Source organism: Ambystoma mexicanum, chromosome 2q (genome assembly GCF_040938575.1).
Source record: "Ambystoma mexicanum isolate Mex_15411 chromosome 2q, UKY_AmexF1_1, whole genome shotgun sequence".
Classification (NCBI taxonomy): Eukaryota; Metazoa; Chordata; class Amphibia; order Caudata; family Ambystomatidae; genus Ambystoma; species Ambystoma mexicanum.
In genome coordinates, this window is record NC_090924.1 from 1,279,661,649 (window position 1) to 1,279,684,413 (window position 22,765).

General features: G+C 46.9%; 1 protein-coding gene across 4 annotated transcripts in view; it reads left to right on the forward strand.

Moving 5' to 3' along the window:
* LOC138570097 (intraflagellar transport protein 70A) overlaps positions 1 to 22,765 on the forward strand; it is a 694,742-nt gene that overhangs the window by 639,327 nt on the left and 32,650 nt on the right. For all 4 annotated transcript variants that reach the window (XM_069648698.1, XM_069648696.1, XM_069648699.1 and 1 more), the window contains one exon: positions 4,797 to 4,875. In XM_069648698.1, coding sequence (XP_069504799.1) covers positions 4,797 to 4,875 — 79 coding nt within the window. The remainder of the gene's footprint in view (positions 1 to 4,796; positions 4,876 to 22,765) is intronic.

Genomic DNA, 22,765 nt, shown 5'->3' on the forward strand with positions numbered 1-22,765 from the left:
AGACGTTTGCACCCCTCGGACTGATCGCCCGGTCCCTCGACCACGGAACTCTGTACATCCTACATCGCCTCTTCTTCCAACTCTTCTACGTCTGGCATTCGGTTCCTGTTTTCCCTGACCCAGCGCTCCCATCTGCCTCGGCGTGTTGCAGACTCTGTTTTCTCTCTCCTGCAATCCTTACCCGCCGCTTTACCGTCCCACACACTGTGACGGTTTCTGCCGTCGGCTCTTCTCTGCTGACAGAACCCTTTTGGCATCATCACGTTTTGAACTGTGGTGCTTATTTCTCCACGAACAGTACGGCTAAATCCCTCTTAGTCCAACAACTGCCCGGACTCCTGCTACTCACCTGGAACACTTACCTTGAACATTCTGGACCCAACTCTACGTATCACTCCTCGGATTCTATCTTCTTGGATTCTCCTTTTTGGATTGTGGACATTGCGGGACTGCCAACACCACCACATGGGGGTGAATTAGTTGCAACCTTGTTCCGCCCGTGTCAGGGTCATCTGACTGTTGCTTTCCACCACCTTCCAAGTCTCCCAGCACTGGGATTTCCTCTTCTGCAAAGTCCTCTTCAGCTGGCTCACTGCAAGGAGGTTCCAGGCTTGCACTTCACCATCTAGATTGCACACGGGGGTAGGGGCTGTTGTGCACCCGACGGAGTCTGATGCATGTATATGCTTTTCTCCCTATAGCTCTCCTGCTGCCCAGCCTTTTCATCTGAGCCACTGGCCTGACAGTAGTATTTACATTCTGAAAACTGCGCTCTCTGGAGGAAAGTCTCTCTGTGATAGGAGACCCCAGGTGTCGCCTGACACTGGGAAGTTGCTGTTGGACCCTGATCATGACACAAATCCACTAACTGGTTTTCTGCCTTGGGAACCATATTGGGAGACCAAAACATCTCCTGAAAGGCTGTTTCGAAATCTTTGAAGTTGGTCATAATTGGTCTGTTGGTTGAAACAAACAGAGTCGTCCATACCAAGGCACTACCCGTGAGATGACTTAGCCATCTTCGCTTTATTATGTGAACAATGGGCTGATCGAATCAAGAACTGAATCTTGCAATGATTGCAGAACTCAGATAATTTTCTAGGGTCTCCATCGAACTTCATGGAGGTGGTATGGGCTATCGCCTGTTAGGAAGCGGTCACAGAGGCATCATGGGCCACAGCTGCACGTAATGTGGTATTTTCCTGTCTGAGACTCGTGAGCTCCTGGCGCAATGCCTGCATTGCATCCCAGAGTGCTTGTAGGACTTCCATGTCCGGACCAGTTGGTAGGCGTCTCAATCTGTCAAGTACCTGGTCTCTGGGATGTGCCGTCCGTGGTGTTCCGTGAGCTGTCTTCCTTTTACTTGGTTCCAGAGTGGTAAGTCACTGGGCAGCTGAAGGAGTACAGACCATTCCACCCTGTGGATGTAACCTCAGGGAAGGTTGGGGACTGGCTCCTCAAGTCGTGGGCTCACCTACCGGAATCACGCAGCATTAAGACAGTGTGGACACTGAACCGGGAGGTACAGAAGATGGTGAACACGGTCTCCTGGAAGCCAAGCAGGAGGCGCAAGAGAGATTCCAAAAAGGTAGGAATACCCAGAAGGCGAGATCAGGACAAAAGGCAAGAAGCACTGAGAGGAAGAAAAATAGGCCAGACAATAGACAAAATCGGAAATTACCAGGAAAGGCACAGAAGATGTCCCCAGAAAGGGTAATGGGGACAGGAAAACTGGAGAATGAATCAGGCAACAGAGCAAAGCACAGCAACAGGTGGAGTTGAGACGCACTGAGGGATGTAGACGTCTTCCTTTTATGGTCTGTTGTTGCTGGTTGCTATGGCAATGTCTGCGCCTGCGTCATGGCTCGCTACGGAAGTGCGAGCAGATACGCTATCTGCTGTGGGTCCGGACTGCACAGGAGCCTGCTGCCGGTGCGGGATGATGCTCCAGAAACTGGAGGGAGACACAAGATTGCCGCGGGACAATGCACTAGCGTGTGTACAATCGGCAGCGCTGTGCACGGCGCTTGACAGTTTACAATTGAGATAACTAGAAATCAGCAATGCCATGATGAATTGAAAGAACACACAGTATTGGTGGTCCAGTCAATTTCTGTTTGGTTTACTTCCAATCCCTCAAATTTCTCATTAGTTACTGAAACAATTGCAACCTCATATTTGCAGGATGATCCACATTTCTTCATTGTGGGTGAGGCAACGTTTGCAGGAAATATGAACAGTGTCAACTACAAACGTCATTGTTTGTAGGCAGATAAGTTTGGCAAGTAGCATAGACACACCTTTTAAGATGAGGGCACAATCTCTTGCCTTCTGCCCTATTTAAGGAAGGCATGGTATCAAACAGTAAGACAGACACAATTGATCACAGTTCAAGGGTATTTATTAACCTTCAAGGTTTTAAAAACGCCTATCTAATCCTAAATCTAAAGATGGGAGCAAACTACGTCCATCAAATAATAACACAGTCCTAGCGGTCTCTTGTCAAAATAAAAGGGCCTACACTAATAAACCTATTGCCAATCCTTACTTCTAAACACAAATAGTGTGGGAAACAATGTTATGCAAAAGAAAAGTGTTGAAGAAATGATATGTCCGGATAGTCAAGCCGTTGGCTTCCCTTCCCCACATTTTCAGCACGGGACAAGGCGGCACACTCGGGCTTAACACACTCTATGGCTTCTCTAGTAAGAGGATGCAGTTCAGAATCTTAGTATCATGGCCATCTTTGCCAAAGTCTCTTTGTCATTCAAAGTCTCTTACTTCAGAGAGCCTGATGCGACAAACAGACGTTAAAGTTCCTTTCTTCTCAAGATTTTCAATGATACAACTTCTCGGGTGATTTACTGTTCACCCCGGGTCCCCCTCTGCCAGGCTCAGACCCAAATCAACACAAAAACCTTCAATTGAACTCCCTCTGCCGGGCTCGGACCAAATTCATGTACTTTTCCACATTTTCTCTATTTCATCGAAATCGAAGACTTTCGACTGAGCGTGGGATTTTTCTTGAACCGTCTTATGACAACTTCGATTTACATTTATTTGTTCACTTTCAAATGATCTCTCTCCACCGGGCTCAGATAAAATGTATCTACTTTCGTCACTCCTCAGCTGGATACCTTACAGAGACCTTCGATTGAGCACCCACGCGGTGCCGGACCACTCTGTCAAAGGTATTGTAGTTTACTTTAAAGTTTAATCACTCATCAGCGGTTCACTTCACTTGTGTCTCTTATCATATGTGTTTTAACAATGTTCGCTCCAGCGCTCGCTATACAATGTTGCTCCTTGCAACCTTGAATTCAACACAAACTGGTCTTGTATCAATCTCCCCAACTCACCGGCTATGTTGCTTTTACTGATGCTGCTTTGTTCTTGGAGCCAAGGACAGTGCCACGGCAGCTGGCAATTCTCCCCGCCTTCATTATTGACGCAGGAGGGTCCCGGGTACCTCAGACACACAATGCAGGATTCTTCAGCTGGTTTTCTGTTCTTGCGCTTTCCATTCTTGAGGTTTCATGAAAGTAACGGTTCCTTGTCGAAAAGGTCAAGGGAACTTCCCTCCTTACGATCCTCTTCTGTTTTGCTGTCTTTCTTCTCTCGTTAAATTGCCATCTTGGGACTGCTGTTTCTTTGTGTGTTTTGCAGTAGTGGTCTGAGCACACTCAGTGTGGGGAATTGTAATGGAAGTCGGGTGTGAGTGATTGTTGATAATAGCCTGACATCGCCTGACCATAGTAGTCAAGGGAACTTCCCTCCTTACGATCCTCTTCTGTTTTGCTGTCTTTCTTCTCTCGTTAAATTGCCATCTTGGGACTGCTGTTTCCTTGTGTGTTTTGCAGTAGTGGTCTGAGCACACTCCGTGTGGGGAATTGTAATGGAAGTCGGGTGTGAGTGATTGTCGTTAATAGCCTGACATCGCCTGACCATAGTATTGGGACATGTCAGGTAGATGGCTCAGGTGTTAGACTGTTTTCCCTTAGAATGGGCTGTCGGTGAGAAAGTGTTTGTGTTGTAAAAGGGAGGTCCGGGGGTGGAGGGGTAGATCTCCCAAAACTCCTACCGGGTAGGATGGGGCAAAGGTGCTACAGAGACGGGGACACCGCATCTCACCATCCGGTGTTCCACTCCCACTCCTCGAAGACCCCTCACGCAGGTGATCCTCCCGCACTGGTCCACCACCAGGAACTGCATCCAAAAGCGATGGCCATATCCTAGCCACCTGGATGACAGACCCCCTCTGGTTTCTTACACCTACTAGTTGACGTTGGCACAGTCGGTGATTGGTTTGCTTGTAAAAAAGCAGGTACAAATAACGCAGAGCTAATGCTAGAGAAAAGTGAATTGCTTAGCCTATAACTATAGTTCCATAGCATAACATACTCTTCCCTTCTTCCTGGGATTGCTACCCTTAAAGTTGCACACATCTGTGCTGAAGAAGTTAAAAGGGCCACAAGGAATGGAACTTAGCTACTGGTCCCATTGTTGACTGGCAAGTAAGTTAAAGCTTAAAACAATGTGTATATGCTACAAGAGAGACTGCCAAAGGCAAAGCGACTGGGGCTTCCGATGCTGAGGACTAGGAATAATTCAAGAAAGCCTATGGTGCTATGGAAGATGTTTGTCTGGAGACTTACTAGACGGGGAGGTGACTTATGCCTGAGGCATTAAACACACGGTTTTCCTATTTTCATGTCTGATTGCAGGTTTATTGTGATCTTGGTACTTTTATAATGTAATACCGCATGAAATGTTCACTTTTCTTTCCAATTCTCTAGAACGCTTTACTGTGCCAAAGGGAATTACGACTTTGGTATTTCACGAGTCATTAAAAGCCTGGAACCATATAACAAAAAGGTAAGTGATTAAACTGTGCGTTTGACCCTTGTCTCCATATTAATGAATGTAGAAGCTTTACACTCTGAGGATTTTGATTTCAAATACTAAAACCATGCTATCGTGTATTTAATTTGCACACTTTGGCCTCTTGGTCCTTCATGCTTCAGAAACATAAAATGCACCATATTTCACAAAACTGTATACAAATAAACAGCAAGCATAGTAGAAAACTGACAATATGCATAATGTTGAGATCTTACTAATAGTGAGGGCAAGAGCTTGAGTTATACAGTATATACATTTCTGAGGCTTGTGGAATCTGCTTAGATCACATGCTGTGCTTAGGCCGACATCTAGTAGAAGCTGCAGAGTATTAGTTTGTTTTTCGAAACTCGAAAATGGGCGTCGACACAGGGCGTGCCAGTAATACTATCCCTAGTGTGATGTCCACTGTACCCATGATCCCTCACGTGTGTAGGACCCTCAGATTGTTTTTTTCCGCCATACTTGTCGGAAGCACTCCGCGGAGATCCCTGGCTTTCAGCCATTTTGCAATAAAACGATATTAATTCCCCGTTCTTTCACCCCCACGTCGAGACATCGAAGTTCGATGCCGGTCCGAAGAACAACAACCGTCGAGAGCTGCATGACGGATTTGGGCCTCGGAAGTCGGCCCGGGCCTTGGAAGGCCTCTGGCCTCGGCCCTGCAAGTAGGGAGAGTGGGGGGTGGAAACATACTCTACGCTTATTATTTCCTACATACACTAGCCCGCTGCCTTAAGGTGACATATGGAGAGTACTGCATTTAAATTTTGCACCAAGTGCGACCGCAAGTACCCTTGGGTTGACAAACACGCCACCTATAATCTTTGCTTGCCGAGGGACCACCCCGAGGCAAACTGCAAAGCGTGTAAGCTTTTTAAAGCAAAAACGCTCAAGGACCGCTCCACTAAACGTTGGGCCCACCACGCCAGGCAGCTCGAGGCCATGGAAGCGGTGGGTGCCTTCAGTGACAGCAGCGCCGCCGCCTTTTCAGACGACGAGGGCACAGGAGCGTCGAAAGACACCCAAGCGCTAGTCCCCGACCCCAGAGGATTGTCCGGCAGAGCAGTTATGGGGACCACACCCGGCGACACGGGCGCTACAATCACTATAACACCTAAGCACATTAATCCCAACCGGGACTCGACACGCGTGTCGAGTTCCCGGAAAAAGGAGGCACGTCAAGAGCGGTCCACAGAATCGGTGTCCTCTGGGCATTCCAGGTCGAGATCGCTGCATGACACAAGGCAACCGTCCACAGTTGCCAAAAGTGCCTCGCTTCCCCAAGTCACGGAGGTTCGTTCGTCAGAAGACGAATCCGTCCTCCAACCCCAGGCCGCACACCAGAAGTCGGCTCCGGCGACCCGCTCGGCGTCTGCCTCAGAGTCCCGACGTGCACACTCCAAAGAGAGAGAGAGAGTACCCCCGAATCTCAACGCCAGACGTCGAAAAGCTCAGAGAAGGTGAAACCTCAGGAAAACACTCTTCTACCCAAGGGGAAGGGGATAAACAGCAGAAACGGTTATCTCACTCTACTTCTGCACCACAGACACATAAGGACAGACGGAAGTCTTCAGATAAGGGCAAATCCAAGACCCCTGTCCCTGCCCCTAAGACCAAGCCTACTCCTACCACTCCTCACGTTAGGGAAATAGAAGGGGGACCTTCACAGGAGACCGTCATCCCCCAGCTCCAGAGAATGGAGCAGTGAAGATATAGACAGGGTGATGAGGAGAATGTCCTTTATGGCAGACTTCTACGTAAAGAAAAACCAGATTATGTTCATAGTTATCAAAATGCCCCTGACAACTCTACCGCTTCAGGATCCAGGGACCCTCAGCCCCCTGGTAAGAAACCTTGGTTTGAGACTCCAACTCAGGGCCTCATTTCAGACCCTTACTACATTCAACCTTACCAACAGTATAGTGAGGATCCACAACAGTATACTGAGGATCCAGATGTAGAAATGTTGGAGGACCAAACGGGGGTGGATTATTATGGAGATGACGAGGGCCAGGATGAAGAGGAAGAGGACGTTGCAGAGATCTACAATATAGACTCTCCTGTTCACAAAGAACCTCAGGTTACCGACTCTCCGGTAGATAACCAGCCCCTTATGTCATGATGCCTACCCCCAGAGCACCAGGCCAGGCCCAGCACCCCCGGAAGCAGGCATCATGCCCTCGGGTAAAAGCCCAGCGGCTTCTTATATGGGCTCTTTGGACTCAGTCCTGGCGCCTTTGGCGCCAGGCTGATGTTGGACATCAGTCCTGGCGCCATAGGTGCCAGGCTCATAAAGGGAGGTGTTTTGTGCACTTACCTGATGCAGACCATGCTGCACGCTTCAGGCCTCCCTGAGGCCTGAAAGGGACTATTTTTTCATAGGGACTATTTTTTCACTCGGGCGTGGCCAGGGAAGGATACATACCTAGTTGGGGAAGGATACATACCTGGGACTTCTTTGGAGGCTATTTAAGCCACGCCCAGACAGCAGCTCATGCTTCGCGTTGTTCTGCTTCCTGCAGCTTAACGCTCACCGTGTCTGCTCCTGCTCCTGGACTCCAGCCACGCCCGCCTCAAACCTGGAAGACCTGCAAGGAAGAAGAGAAGAGAAAGGTGAAAACCAAGGACTATTTCAAACTTCTTACCTGCATCCGGAATCTTCTCGCCAGCATCCCTGAAGAAAGACTTCCATTTAAAAGCATTGCGTTGCTCGCTGCAGCGCCACGTTTCACTCACCTGTCCTCGAGACATCTCCCGGCTCCATCGCGGCTGTCAGCATCGGACGCCACATCTCTGCACCTAGGGGAGAGAGGAAGAAACAAAAGTTGAGCAGAAGGAACACAGAAGGAAAGCCTGATTAACAGCCATAATACTTACCGGTTTTTCTTCCACATTTCGGGTCGGCGCCGCCCCGTTGGCAGGTACCGTACCCCGGCCCCTATGGGGAAAGGACAAGAGACATTTCTGGGGAATGATAAGGACATTTAGAGGGATCGCCCTCATCACTACTCACCTCGGCAGTTTAACCCCTCGACGCATCGCCTTCATTCTGCACCTGAAATAAAGGACAGATCACAGGTTAGAAAGACAACATAAAGGGGGCCTCACTTGAACTTTGAACTTTCATACTTGCGGCGCATCGCTCAGGAAAGTCAAGTGGATTTTGCCAGCGGCATTCTGAAAACCAGTGAAGTAACTGGACGAACACGCGCCCCTGCACCAGAAGCAGGATGGAGAGTTCATCCTTCCAAACCATAAGGTGAGCTTAAACCGGGGTTTGGAGGAAGTTAGAGAGGAACGAAGGGGGAAGGGGGAAAGGGAGGAGCTAGCACACTATTCTGCAGACTGTTAATCCCCTTTCTCATCTGCAGAAGGATATTCCTACGGGCCAGGCAAGCACGATTTGGAGGTCCTGTCCAATCGGTGTTCCGGGTCCTGCGCATCACGCTAGAAGAGGCCACAGCAATCCAGACTAGACCAGCGCCCCCGTGGGAACCAGGTGAGCATTACACCTTATAAATGAGGTCTTGGCTAGAGTGGCAGAGCACTTCCGCATAGACACTCAGAGGGCACAAGAGGAGAGGGACTTCTCAGAAGAGCTAATGGGAGACAAAAGACCCATCGCTCAAGCCATTCCCATTCTCAAATCAATCCAACGTAGGATTGACCCTTCCCTTATCACTCCTAATCTCACCAGGGCTGTGAACCCCAGAATTGAGAAGATGTTCAGGGCCGCACAGTCAGACCCTCTTTACATAAGGGGTCAACTGAAGCCCGACTCCTTGGTAGTTACAAACACCAGAAAAATAGCCGGGACACCGCTATCATCATCTGAGACTCCCCCAGACAAGGAGAGCAAAAGTATTTATGAGTTAGGAAGAAAGGTAGCCTCCACTTCCGCTTACCAAGCGAGAATCGCAAACACCACCACTCTGCTGGCAAACTATAATTGCCCCAACAAAATCAAAGGGGACTACTTATGGGTATCTCAACTGTGTGTTGCCCAAAAACGTTTTCACACTAGGGAGGACACAGTTATGTCGAGTGGGGAGGAGTTTGCCAAAAAGCCAAATTAGCTAATTGCGCTTTCCAAGAAGTCTCATGTGCACATGTGTTGTGCTAAAAAACACATGCTCTACCGCCTTGGTTGTTACATGTGTTAGCTGTCATCCAAATGAAAAATGAACATTAATTTTAATAGGTTTTCTCTGGATGGACAGGTACAGGTTAGAATTGTAAAAAAAAAATGAAGAATTTTGCTTCAGCAATGTTCTCTCTGGATGTAATTACAGGGAAGTCCCCTAAAGACTTGGACAGTGGGTCCTTAATCTGAACGAACGTGACCAGTGCAGTTCATGTTGTGCACTAGGTATGCTCGTTCTCTAGCCAACCGGTTTCTGTGGAACAAATGAGTGGGCCACATTCATCAGGGCTTTGCAGGGCATCTGGGTCTGTGCCTGCTGGTAATCACGTCTGTATTTCTTCAAAAACACTCCCTGTAAGGGTGACAAGGAGGGAGGGGAGAGAGAATGAGCACGAGTAAATGTCTAGTGCTATATCTAAAAAATTATCTCGAAACACTGCATTAGTATATAACGAGGGGAAAAAGGCTTACCCGCTCCGTGTGGTTTGGTAACTTAGCACGGTGGGTGAGACGGCCCGAAACCTGGTGGCCAAAAGACAATAAGTGCTGTCAATAGTGATGCCTAAGTGCATCGTTTCAGAAAGACAACAGGCAGCATAATAATTGCTATCTATTTTAACCAAATTGAGTGTGTATCCTGTCTACAGCGACGCGCGTAGCGTGGTCACTGGTGGTTTAGCAAACATACACAAGAGGACATCCCAGGTGTACACATTGAGCCGCGTGTCTGAGTCACACGCTCGGGAGGAGGGAGTGGGGGGAGGAGAGTGACAGTCCCAGGCAGGCTGCAACGAGTGGTCGCTTAAGGTAAGGAGGGAGGGGAGAGAGAATGAGCACGAGTAAATGTCTAGTGCTATATCTAAAAAATTATCTCGAAACACTGCATTAGTATATAACGAGGGGAAAAAGGCTTACCCGCTCCGTGTGGTTTGGTAACTTAGCACGGTGGGTGAGACGGCCCGAAACCTGGTGGCCAAAAGACAATAAGTGCTGTCAATAGTGATGCCTAAGTGCATCGTTTCAGAAAGACAACAGGCAGCATAATAATTGCTATCTATTTTAACCAAATTGAGTGTGTATCCTGTCTACAGCGACGCGCGTAGCGTGGTCACTGGTGGTTTAGCAAACATACACAAGAGGACATCCCAGGTGTACACATTGAGCCGCGTGTCTGAGTCACACGCTCGGGGGGAGGGAGTGGGGGGAGGAGAGTGACAGTCCCAGGCAGGCTGCAACGAGTGGTCGCTTACCACTCGTTGCAGCCTGCCTGGGACTGTCACTCTCCTCCCCCCACTCCCTCCTCCCGAGCGTGTGACTCAGACACGCGGCTCAATGTGTACACCTGGGATGTCCTCTTGTGTATGTTTGCTAAACCACCAGTGACCACGCTACGCGCGTCGCTGTAGACAGGATACACACTCAATTTGGTTAAAATAGATAGCAATTATTATGCTGCCTGTTGTCTTTCTGAAACGATGCACTTAGGCATCACTATTGACAGCACTTATTGTCTTTTGGCCACCAGGTTTCGGGCCGTCTCACCCACCGTGCTAAGTTACCAAACCACACGGAGCGGGTAAGCCTTTTTCCCCTCGTTATATACTAATGCAGTGTTTCGAGATAATTTTTTAGATATAGCACTAGACATTTACTCGTGCTCATTCTCTCTCCCCTCCCTCCTTGTCACCCTTACAGGGAGTGTTTTTGAAGAAATACAGACGTGATTACCAGCAGGCACAGACCCAGATGGCCCTGCAAAGCCCTGATGAATGTGGCCCACTCATTTGTTCCACAGAAACCGGTTGGCTAGAGAACGAGCATACCTAGTGCACAACATGAACTGCACAGGTCACGTTCGTTCAGATTAAGGACCCCCTGTCCAAGTCTTTAGGGGACTTCCCTGTAATTACCTCCAGAGAGAACATTGCTGAAGCAAAATTCTTCATTTTTTTTTTTATAATTCTAACCTGCACCTGTCCATCCAGAGAAAACCTATTAAAATTAATGTTCATTTTTCATTTGGATGACAGCTAACACATGCAACAACCAAGGCGGTAGAGCATGTGTTTTTTAGCACAACACATGTGCACATGAGATTTCTTGGAAAGCGCAATTAGCTAATTTGGCTTTTTGGCAAACTCCTCCCCACTCGACATAACTGTGTCCTCCCTAGTGTGAAAGCTATAATTGCCACCAGTGGGAGCAGGTAGCTGCTCTCATTGACTCCGCACCGGAACCACTAAAGGGTAGGTGGCCCAGATCGCGTCAGAGGGTAGAGCCGTGTCAGGTTGCATCCTGAAGACAACCTTTGACGCCGTAGATAATGCACGCCGGCTCATAGCAGAGAGCACTGTCATTAAAAGGCACGCCTGGTTAGGACAGTCGGGGTTTAAACCCGAAACACAGGCGACCCTTATTGCCATGCCGGTCAAGCCAAATGTCTTGTTTGGCAAAGCGGTAGAGGACGCACTAAAATCTGCCAAAGAAGAGTATGATACTCTAAAGTCCCTGGGACAATTGACGAATAAGCCCCGTAATCAAAGAGGGAATGGGAATTTTTGTCGCTCATGCGGCCAAAATTCACAACAGTGCTCCAATTATGCACAGGGACAGGGTACATCATGGGGTGGCAACCAGCAGACTACCCAGAGTTACGGCAGAGGTAACAAAAGAACCTGTGGTAGAGGTAGAGGCAACACCGGCAGAGGCGGTACGCCTCCCGCTAAGCAGTGACATTCCACTCAGGGTCCCTTCCCATGCATCCCAAGTAGGGGGGTGCATTTTCAATTTCACCCAGGCATGGAAAGGGATAACATCGGACAGATGGCTGCTTTCCACAGTGTCTGCAGGATACTGCATCGAACTGCTAGAGCGCCCGCGCAACCACCCTCCACAACAAAAATACATTCCCTGGACCACCAGAAGATCCTCCTCGAGGAAATCGTCTATCTTCTTGCAAAGGACGCGATAGAACTTGTCCCGGGCAACCAGGTAAACAAGGGTATCTATTCAACTTACTTCCTTGTGCCAAAAAAAGATTTGACAATGCGCCCAGTATTAGACTTACGCCTGCAAACAAGTATGTCAAGCCCCAAAAATGTTGCATGACTACTCTCCAAGAAGTAATCCCACTCCTAAAAAAAAAAGGGGGATTACATGGCAACATTGGACATGAAAGATGCCTATTTTCATATTTCCATGTTCCCAGCGCACAGAAGATTCTTGCGCTTCAAGGTGGACAGTCAGCACTACCCTTCGGCATAGCCTCAGCTCCAAGGGTATTCACCAAAGTACTGGCAGTGGCGGCGGCACACCTACGCAGGGAGGCAATCCCAGTGTACCCTTACCTGGACGACTGGCTCATCACGGGGGAAACCCCAGTAATTTGCAGGTCCAACATTCAAAGAACGATCAACCTCCTCTTCGAATTGGGCTTCTCTATCAACGAGAAGAAATCAAGTCTGGTGCCAACAACCTCCAAACTGTTCCTAGGAGCTATCCTAAACACTCAAGAGGGGTTGACCTTTCCATCAGAGGAAAGAATTCTGAATATTCTACTGCAAATTCCTCAATATCAGTCTGGTCGCCAGATGAGGGTACGCAAAGCGATGCATTTGCTAGGCATGATGGCGTCATGTATTTACCTGGTCCACCACGCGCATGCGACCTATGCAGGGAGGGTTGGCGAAACAGTGGTCTCAGGCAAGTGGTCAGTGGGACGATCTAGTGGTCGTTTCGCCAACACTTGTACAAAGTCTTTACTGGTGGACGAGAGAGAACCTGTCAAAGGGGAAACCCTTTTACGATCCGGAAATACAAGCTGTAGTCACTACAGACGCGTCCCTGTCGGGGTGGGGAGCACACCTCCTTCACCACACAGCTCAGAGTCTCTGGTCTCACACAGTGGCCAAGAATCATATCAACCTGCTAGAGCTTCTTGCAGTCTTCAGAGCGCTTCAGGCGTTCGAACCTCACCTGTTAAACCTGTTGGTACAGATATTAACAGACAGTACAGCAGCAATGTTTTACTTAAACAAACAGGGAAGGACTCGTTCGCCAAATCTGTCCAGGCTTGCCCAGAAAATTTGGATATGAGCACTCAGACGGAACATTTACCTGTCATCTCAACATGTTCCAGGGGATCTCAATTCACTAGCAGACGCTTTGAGCAGCGATCTCCTCCGAGAAGAACACGAATGGTGTCTGCACAGAGAAATCGTAGAAGCTCTCTTCTCACATTGGGGTTTCCCCACTATAGACCTATTCGCCACAAGCGTAAAACAAACAATGCCCAGGATTCACATCCATGTTCCCCCAGCCAGACTCCAAGGGGAACGCCCTGTGGATGAACTGGTCAGGTATGTTTGCCTACGCTTTCCCACCAACTCCTCTTATGAGGAAGGTGGTCAACAAGATGCACAGGGAATCGATGACGCTCATCCTAGTTGCTCCCATGTGGGCGATACAACCGTGGTTCCCACACCTCCGCAGACTAGCAGCGTGCGAACCCATCAGACTCCCATGCTGGCACAACCTACTATCCCAGCACCAAGGTCACACAGTGCATCCTCAACCTTGCTCAATGAACATGGCAGCATGGCTCCTGAAGTCATAGAGTTTGGACACCTCAACCTACCACAGAGGTGTATGGGCATCCTAAAGGAATCTAGTAAACCAAACACGAGGCACTGCTATTTTGATAAATGGAAAAGATTTGTTATCTGGTGCCAGAATAAGCAAATCAACCCGGTTGATTGCACTCCTTCCAATATGGTCACCTACATGCTCCACCTGCTGGATGCAGGGTTGGTATTTAATTCACTCAAGGTACACCTGGCGACGCTCTCAGCCTACACCACCTCCCATAGCAAAGTTTCCTGGTGGAAAGTACCAGTGGTTAAAGCCTTCCTGGAAGGGGTAAAGAGCCTCCACCCTCCAATTTCAAACCCACCACCAGAATGGGACCTTAAAGGAGAGTTCCGGGACTTTTTTTTTATTGTCCCTACGGTTCGGCCATGTGTTTTTAAGCATAACTCGGTAGATCGTAGAAAACTTTCCTATGGACCTTACCCGACTTTTCGTCCATTAACGCACTCGAAATCAGCCGCCATTTTCTGATAATCCTATCACTTGCCGCATCGCCCTGGCTCACCTGCTTTTGCGGCACTAAATCAAATCCCCCGCCCCTGAAACAGACTTTATCAAAACATTCATATTCCCCGCCTCTATCCGTGACGTGACTGTGCTGCGTAGGCAAACGCGCCCAGGCGTCTTCTACGCGACTCCACACAGAACCCGGAAATCAACACAGATCAGCTCACACAACACAGCGCGCCACAATTCGCAATATGAAACTGTACTTTTAAATCAAACCGCAAGATTGTAAATTTGGTAAAGTACATTTATTTGACATCAAATGTTTAGAGAATATTCAGCGATTTTCTTTTTTATTTGTTCTCGATCCAAAATAGTTCGTTTTGAGGCATGCGATGTTCCTTTGCTGTACACAGGGTCTTAGATCATCTCACAATACAGCGCCACAATTCGGAATATCAAACTGTGGTTTAAAAGCAAACTGCAAGATTGTACATTTGGCAAAGTACATTTATTGGACATCATATGTTTATAGAATATTCAGCGATTTTCATTTTTATTTGCTCTCGATCCAAAATAGTTCGTCTTGAGGCAAGCGATGTTCGTGTGCAGTAAACAGGGTGTTGGTTTACGATAAAATAAGCTCTTCGGTCGCACTGATAATCGCATGGCTGTTCCAACAACGAGGCACTAGGCCACCACAACGGTCTGTATGTTGCATCTAGCCGTTAGTACCGCGTAAGGGCATACTTGTACTTGGCGATCGTCCCATAAAATGGTCAGGGTGGTAACGTTGTTCACGCGGAGAAGCAACTGGCGGTTAAAGAAGCCGTCCGCCGGTGTCTGGTACTCGTGACACATGCAGTAATGCATGATGTACCTGTTTGAAAAACATAAACAATGAAATTAGTCTCACCATCAGATCTTTATTAAAATTATTCATTTTATATATTCGGTCGGTAAATTATTTCATAGCTAGGACAGTGCAACTGGGTTTTAAACGTCAAGGGGGGGCTGTAGGATACTGAGACAGTCCCTCAGTGCAGGGGTTGACAGGGAGTGCAGGTGGAGAGTGGAAGGGCCCAGGACCGAGATCGCAGACAGTGGACCAGTTGTTGCAGGGGAGAGGGAGAGAGAAAGCAGAAGCAAAGGTTTTGAGGTGCTTCCGTAAAAGTAGACGGTTCTCCCCAAGATAGTGCGCGGTACAAAACAACATGCCACATAGAACGAACAAGTACAACTTAACCCGTCTTTAAAGCAACTGTATAGTAATTAAATTGCGGTATAAACTCATCTAAAGAGTTACTTACATTATATTTGCATTTTCCATTGCGTCTGTGCGTAGGGCAGCCCCGAAATACCACTCCTTCTATGCCGACGTTATTTCTTCTAATGAACGAACATGAAATGGCTTTCGTTTCTGAAATTATATTCATTATCGTTTCTTACGTGGTCCCGGCCTGTCAAGGTCAAAATACAATAGAACCTTATACTGAGTCGTGTGCCATTCTGGCACCCGAGAAAAAATCAAAGCAGCTGACCTTCACTTTGAACGAGCACACATTCCTAGTTAGCTACATTCAGTGTAAGGCATTCTCACAGGACTTGAAATTTACACTCCATCTTTGCATTTTGTCTGCGTGCTTTGCAGCCACACAGAACCATAAATACGGAGACATTCTATATTTTTTGAAAAATGATTTATATTACTGTTTGGTTTAATTTAATGCGCAAATGAACAAGGTTGGATAGATACACATATTCAATGGGCCTGCGACATGAGGAGACTTGAGAGAAAAGACAATGAAATTAAAATCATTTAAACCATGATGTGTATTTCTCAATGAGTTCTTCTTTAGGTGGACATGGAACAGATGCAATGTTGGGTGGCAATGCAGTTGTCCCCTGCACAGGTTCGTTCACAACTCCATTTATGTGCCTATCTAGGACGTCAACAATAAGTTTCTCAATAAACTCATATTGCATATCCTCAAACACTGGTTTGATCACCCATTGTTTACTTCTTTTAGTGAAGGCCTTATTGTAGCGAAGCGTCCCTAAAGTTCCGGTCGTCCTACTTTGTTGACGGCCAACATTATGGTTATGTGCCAAGACCGCTAAAAGAGTCCGATTTATCATGCCCTCCATGCCAAAATGCAATCGTTTTGGCCTGTACTTGAGGCACATATTGTGGAACACCTCCAAATCTCCTGTGTGGCAGAATTCCGTGAGTCCCCTCAAAGCTTTTGTTATAGTTTTATCAAATACAATCTTTTCAATGGCTTTGTGAGTGGGTGATGAAGGAATCAACCACTTCTTCTTCCGTGCCTCCTCTGTGGACAAATGGCCATGTTCACAATTGTGGAAATGTTGGTTCGTGTTCCATCGGTGAACGTTTGTACAGTGTGGCATTACTGACCGCCATTTTTCCAGTAGAATTTCCAACGACCCTCCACATGTTTTTGAGCTCCACCAAAGATGGTTGCTGATTGACTTGGACCACTGTGAAATACCTTGCAATTCTTTTTTTTTACCTGCAGCCGACAATTTTTTATTGATTGATTTTGCAAGATGCCAAACGTCAAATTGGTGATTTATATTTTTGTACTGTTCTCTCATTGTCTTGGCAATTGAAACGTGTCTGTCCGTGGCTATCAGGTCGATCACCATTCCCCGCGATTGTAGTTCTTGCAATGATGCTACAAAGCCAACTTTCTCCATGGCCACTGAGGATGTATTTTGTGACACCTGCACGACCACCGAACTCACAATTTTCTTACTTTCCATGTCCTGAAAGTGGTAGGTGCAGTACTTGGCTGAAAATCCTGGGCTGTCGCACTGTCCATCACCGGCTAGCCTGAACCGTTTGCCCGCGAATGTACTATCAATAGACATTTTTTCCATTCTCCAAGCTTCGCTAATGGCTGGAAATAGATAATCGGTTTGGTATTTGTAGAACTGAGTTTTCGCAATGAAATGGATTCCCACAAACTGAAAGAAAGACTCTAATTTTTTAAAACTTGAACCACTAAAAAGTGCAGCCGCTGCACAAAGTAGATTGCCTGCTGGCAGTTGTCCCAGCATGGGTTGTGCAGACCATGTGAAAGGATGATATTTTGTACAGGTGGCATGTATTTTAAGGTTAGTGCCTCGAATTGCACGAGTCACATTAATCAATGGCTCCCCACATACTTCCCCACCAACCAAATGCCCACATTTCATCCGAATAATAATATCAATCAAACAACTATCGAATACAATGAATTTGGCCTCTTTCCTTATACTGTCACTCTGCATCCCAGCTGGTTCGGCCTGTAACGTTGAGGACATGTCACTCACATGAAAGGTAGAATCTCTGATATCGTCTTCCGCTATGTTCAGTGATATTGATGGTGTTTCATTGTCGCCTACTTCATTCTCTTCCATTGCAACATCTGTTCCTTCTCCGGCAATGGGTGAATAAAACAATTTCTTCAACTTTCTCGCGGTCTTAGTTTTTGCGGGTGTGGATTCTGTGAATTGATCTCCGACTGCATCCGAACTACCAGGAGGACATTCACTATCAATGGCTGGTGGTGGTATAGCTCCGTTGTCAATCACTTCATATTCTTCCCATTGGCACGATGCTTCTCCAGTCTCAAGTCCCTGCCAAAAGGTTTGACAAGCAACATCTCTCGTTCGCTTCACTGTCTGTGTAGATCTAGTTCGTACACCCACTCGCAACTAGAGGACAGATTGGAAAAGGGGTGTTCAGTTTAAACACAACTTACAGTATTGAACTATTAACAGTGAAAAACAACATAATATAGTGACCAGGACACTAACCTTCTTTTGCTTTCTTTTCTTTGAAACTTTCTTGCCTCGAACTTCAACATCAGGACGCTGTTGCTCCGACTCGTGTGTATATGTCTCCACTTCCTCTTGCGCTGCAACGACTATGTTTTCCTGATAAGCACATCCATCACGCACTGACGCTCCATCGACTCCCTGAAACATAGAACTTTCATTAGTATGTATAATAATATCAAAAACACAAAATGTACTTGGGGACCAATACCCACGTACATCTCAATAGCAAAACACGAATGAACGCTTTGTGTAGAACATTCAAACGACAATTATTCACGCATTGTTGATCTAGTTAGATGGAACTGTCAAGATCCATACCTTGGGCTCCTCATAGACTTCCATTGATGATATTATTGAAGATGATGCTTCAGTGACTCCCTGAAACACAGTAATTGCATTAGTATGGTTTTCTATTTTGATAAAAAGAACATAAAGATTGTGCAGGCGTCAACGGCTCATCTAAATAGACCTGCACAAATGATCAGTTGTCTAAAATAAATAATGGATATCTAAATATGATTCGATTTGCTCGATCGTTGGAAGTGTCACCACCCAGAAATCTGCATCAACTACTAGGGGTGATGTTCTTGTAGAAGAAGCTCCGTCATCTCCCTGAAACATAGTACTTGCGTTAATAAAGAAGGAAGTATAGCGGATGTAATCACGTCATATGATCTCGCTTGATCGAGCTGTCAGTATCCATACCTCGAAATGCATAAGAACATCAAGGGACGATGTAACTGCGGTGCACACTTCTGCAAGCTGTTGCGCCGACCCGTAACTGCACGCTCCCCCTTCTTCTTGGACTAATGCTCCATCGACTCCCTGAAACATAGGACTTTCATTAGTAATGAACACAATATTGAAAAAAGAAGACACATACGAGGGCGACGACAGAAGGACATATCAATGGCTAAAAACGAAAGAAACATTGTGTGTAACAATCACGCTACAAGAATGCAAGATCTGATGATCTCCATCGATGGAACTGTCCTGAAACGTACCTCGAGCATCTGAGTGACATCAACGGTAGTCGTCAACACGTTGGACTCCTCAGCATCTCCCTGAAAGACAGTACTTGAATTATTTTGGATAACAATAATTATAACTCAAAACAAAGACTAGAGGACGAGTACAAGGGTGTACCATTAGGTAAAATAATTACACGATAAATTAAAACTGTTGATTTACATGCCTAAAACAAGTCAATGGCAGAATAGCTAAGATTACCCGATAGGCGCTTGAAGTGGCTGATGACTGCAATAACGACACGGATGGAGAATCTTCCGCCTTCATATTGAGTGGATACATAAATGGGGAAATTATTGTTAGCTAATGCTACACACTACCGCAAGGCCGAGAGATAAATACGTAAACTTGACTCACCAGTGGAGGGATGTGGACGAATAGAGTGGGAATAGCGGTGGAGAGCAATTTTCGCCTCGCTCGCGGTGTGTTCTTCTTTATTAGCAATGATGTGGAGTACATGTCAGAGGTAAAGTGCCTGCTGCAGATGCGGTATCGATCACCCCTCTTGTCCGCAAAGACTTCTAGGACTCTACTTTCAAGCTCAGAGGGTGGATATCCGCAATATCGGACCCATTCTCTTATCTGATCTATTGTTTTAGGGAAAACATGCATTATAGTACCTTCAGATTTATTATGGGTCTTCGAAGGGCAACCGCCAATGGAACAGGCAGGCATTGTGGAAAGTTCTGAAAAGTAAAGATCAACAATTCTCTATGAATACCAATGTGTTAAAAAATTAAATGACACATAAAAGGTTCAATGCAAGGTATGTTTTGGTTCTTGGAACTATACACGTTATTCACATGCGGATAAGTATTTGAATAACTTTAAAAAAATAGAAAAATAATTTGACTAAACTCAGAACATATGACTAGTTCCTTGCATGTACTGTCTTGAACGAAAAGAAATTGGACGCAAAATGAGTATGGTACATGGCCTTACCTTGACGAGCAAACAGTTAGATGCAGGGATCAGAGTAGTTTCTTGTCGAAGAACAGGGAGCAGTTCACAGGTTGCAAACTGACGAGTTTCCTCGAAGTGGTCACGGAAGTTCACAGAGACGAAGAGCAGATAACCAGCACCTTCACGGGTTGACTAGCAAAGTGCAAAGAAGTTCTCATTATAAATATGAAGTGGGTTATAAAGAATTCGAAACAGGGGTGTGTTTGTGAATGAATGACGTGTATGAATCACGTCCAGCGTGAGGGGGGATGCTTGGCAGGAGACACGGGGTCTGGAGGTAGACATGGGAACAACAACCCATGCGCTATAGACCACTTTGAAGTGTACATGGTCTTTGGCACCTCTTGGCCTTTATCGCTCCCTGACAGCTCCACTTGCCAGCGCAAGTACCCCGGTGCGAACTGCCTTTGATAGGGCGGGGGGGTGGATTGGGGCGGTGGTCGTGCAGACAAGACACAGGAAGACTCGTGAATGGAGACACACTTATGTGGATTGCAGGGGGCCGTCCAGCGTGAGGGGGATGCTTGGCAGGAGACACGGGGTCTGGAGGTAGACATGGGAACAACAACCCATGCGCTATAGACCACTTTGAAGTGTACATGGTCTTTGGCACCTCTTGGCCTTTATCGCTCCCTGACAGCTCCACTTGCCAGCGCAAGTACCCCGGTGCGAACTGCCTTTGATAGGGCGGGGGGTGGATTGGGGCGGTGGTCGTGCAGACAAGACTCGTTTGCCGCAGGGCCTCACCAAGGAGAGGCCATCTAACTGCATGTAAGAGGCAGGCTGCAGGATCTAGTACATGGAAGGCAGGGGGGTGAGTTTATAAATACCTCACCGTCCCAGGAGAAGAGGAGATGCCAACCCGCAAAATAACATATGTATGTCTGCTGCATATGGGTTCAACGGTTATGTGGATTGAAGGTGGGCGGCCAGCGTGAGGGAGGATGCTGGCCGGAGACATGTGGTGTGACAAGACAAGGCACAGAAAGACTATTCAATGGAGACACACTAGATTCATTTAAAAAATCAAAACAACCATTGTTAAAATATATGTTGGGTTTTATTTTAGATCTTAATTTCAATTGAACATAAATAATAAACATTACACATTGTAAAGTTGCGGTTGCAGCACATCCCGGGAAAATCCGCGGTATTGTCCACTGTCGCTGGGGAAATGTTGTCTAATGGCAAGTACCGCACAGGCAGGTATTACTCTCCGAACGCGGTGTCCGAGCCTCCCGTGAAGCCACCAAGTGAAGCAACGATAGGCCACCAGCCTGTACCACCTGTGAAAATGAAAGATGCAAACTGTATTAAAATGACAACTTTCTTATCACTGTCGATTCAGGTAAAAAATGTCATTCTGCTTTGAAAAAAATTCTATCTAGAAAATGCACAACATGGAACCAATTTACATGCATTCGAATGATATGTAGATGTAGTTTTATATGTGTGAGACGACCATGAAATAGTAGTGGCATCACTGACATCACAACCAGAGTATACTTACTCGTTACTCGGATTACGCGGACGAACAGTGCCGCAAAGTTCGTGCATAAGCACCATCATCATCCTCAACACGGTCCGTGAGAGGCAGGCTTCCCTGAACTCTGGCAGCTCGGTGATGCATTGCGGACTTGGCTCGCCTTCCGAAATGTAGGCCAAGCACCCGGAATTTTCACGGCAGCAGCAGTTCTCCTCCTCAGTTGGCATTAGCTCGCACCGATTGCTCGTGCACCAGGTGGAGACGCCGTCCATGCGACATGGTCCAGGCTCTTCATCCGTTGACTGGTCCTCCCAACTGCCGTCCGAATCCCCATCGTTTTCGCGTGCTTGCCTTTCCAGTAGTTCTTCCTCGGTGTACTCGGGCTCGTACATATACGGCATTATTGTAGCCATTGTGTGGTAAAGAAAGTAAAATAATTTACAGAGATGGTACAGGTGTTCACAAGGCCTAGAAGCGGCGAAGGTAGCTGACCAGAGCACAGAAACGAGTCACAGAATACTCAAAGTAACAGAGAGAGAGTAATGGAATCGAAAATCTGCTGCTGTGTGTTGTGAAACGGTGTGTTTATACTTATTGAGGAAAGAGGCGTCCTGCCATTTCCATGGCGACACTTCATTAGCTGAGGCGCAGCGATTGTTGACACGAAACGTGCTTTGGCGTTGGGAAATGGGCGGTACGCGTCTGCTGATGTCAGGCTCAGGGGCGGGGGATTTGATTTAGTGCCGCAAAAGCAGGTGAGCCAGGGCGATGCGGCAAGTGATAGGATTATCAGAAAATGGCGGCTGATTGCGAGTGCGTTAATGGACGAAAAGTCGGGTAAGGTCCATAGGAAAGTTTTCTACGAGTTATGCTTAAAAACACATGGCCGAACCGTAGGGACAATAAAAAAAAAGTCCCGGAACTCTCCTTTAATGTGGTGCTTGCAAAGCTCATGGGACCACCCTTTGAACCCATGCATAAAGCCAGTCTCAAACACCTGACCTACAAAACTGCCTTCTTAGTAGCCATTACATCCATAAGAAGGATCAGTGAAATGCAGGCTCTGTCAGTGCAAGATCCTTTCTTTACTGTTCACAAAGATAAACTGGTTCTACGAACACACCCTAGGTTCTCACCTAAGTTCATTTCTAAATTCCACGTTAACCAGTCCATCGAGTTTCTGGCCTTCTTCCAAGAACCCAAAAGCTCTGTTGAGGTGAAACTACACACTCTAGATGTGCGAAGAGCAGTCCTCTTCTATGTAGACAAGACCAGGCCGCTAAGAAAAACGGACCAAC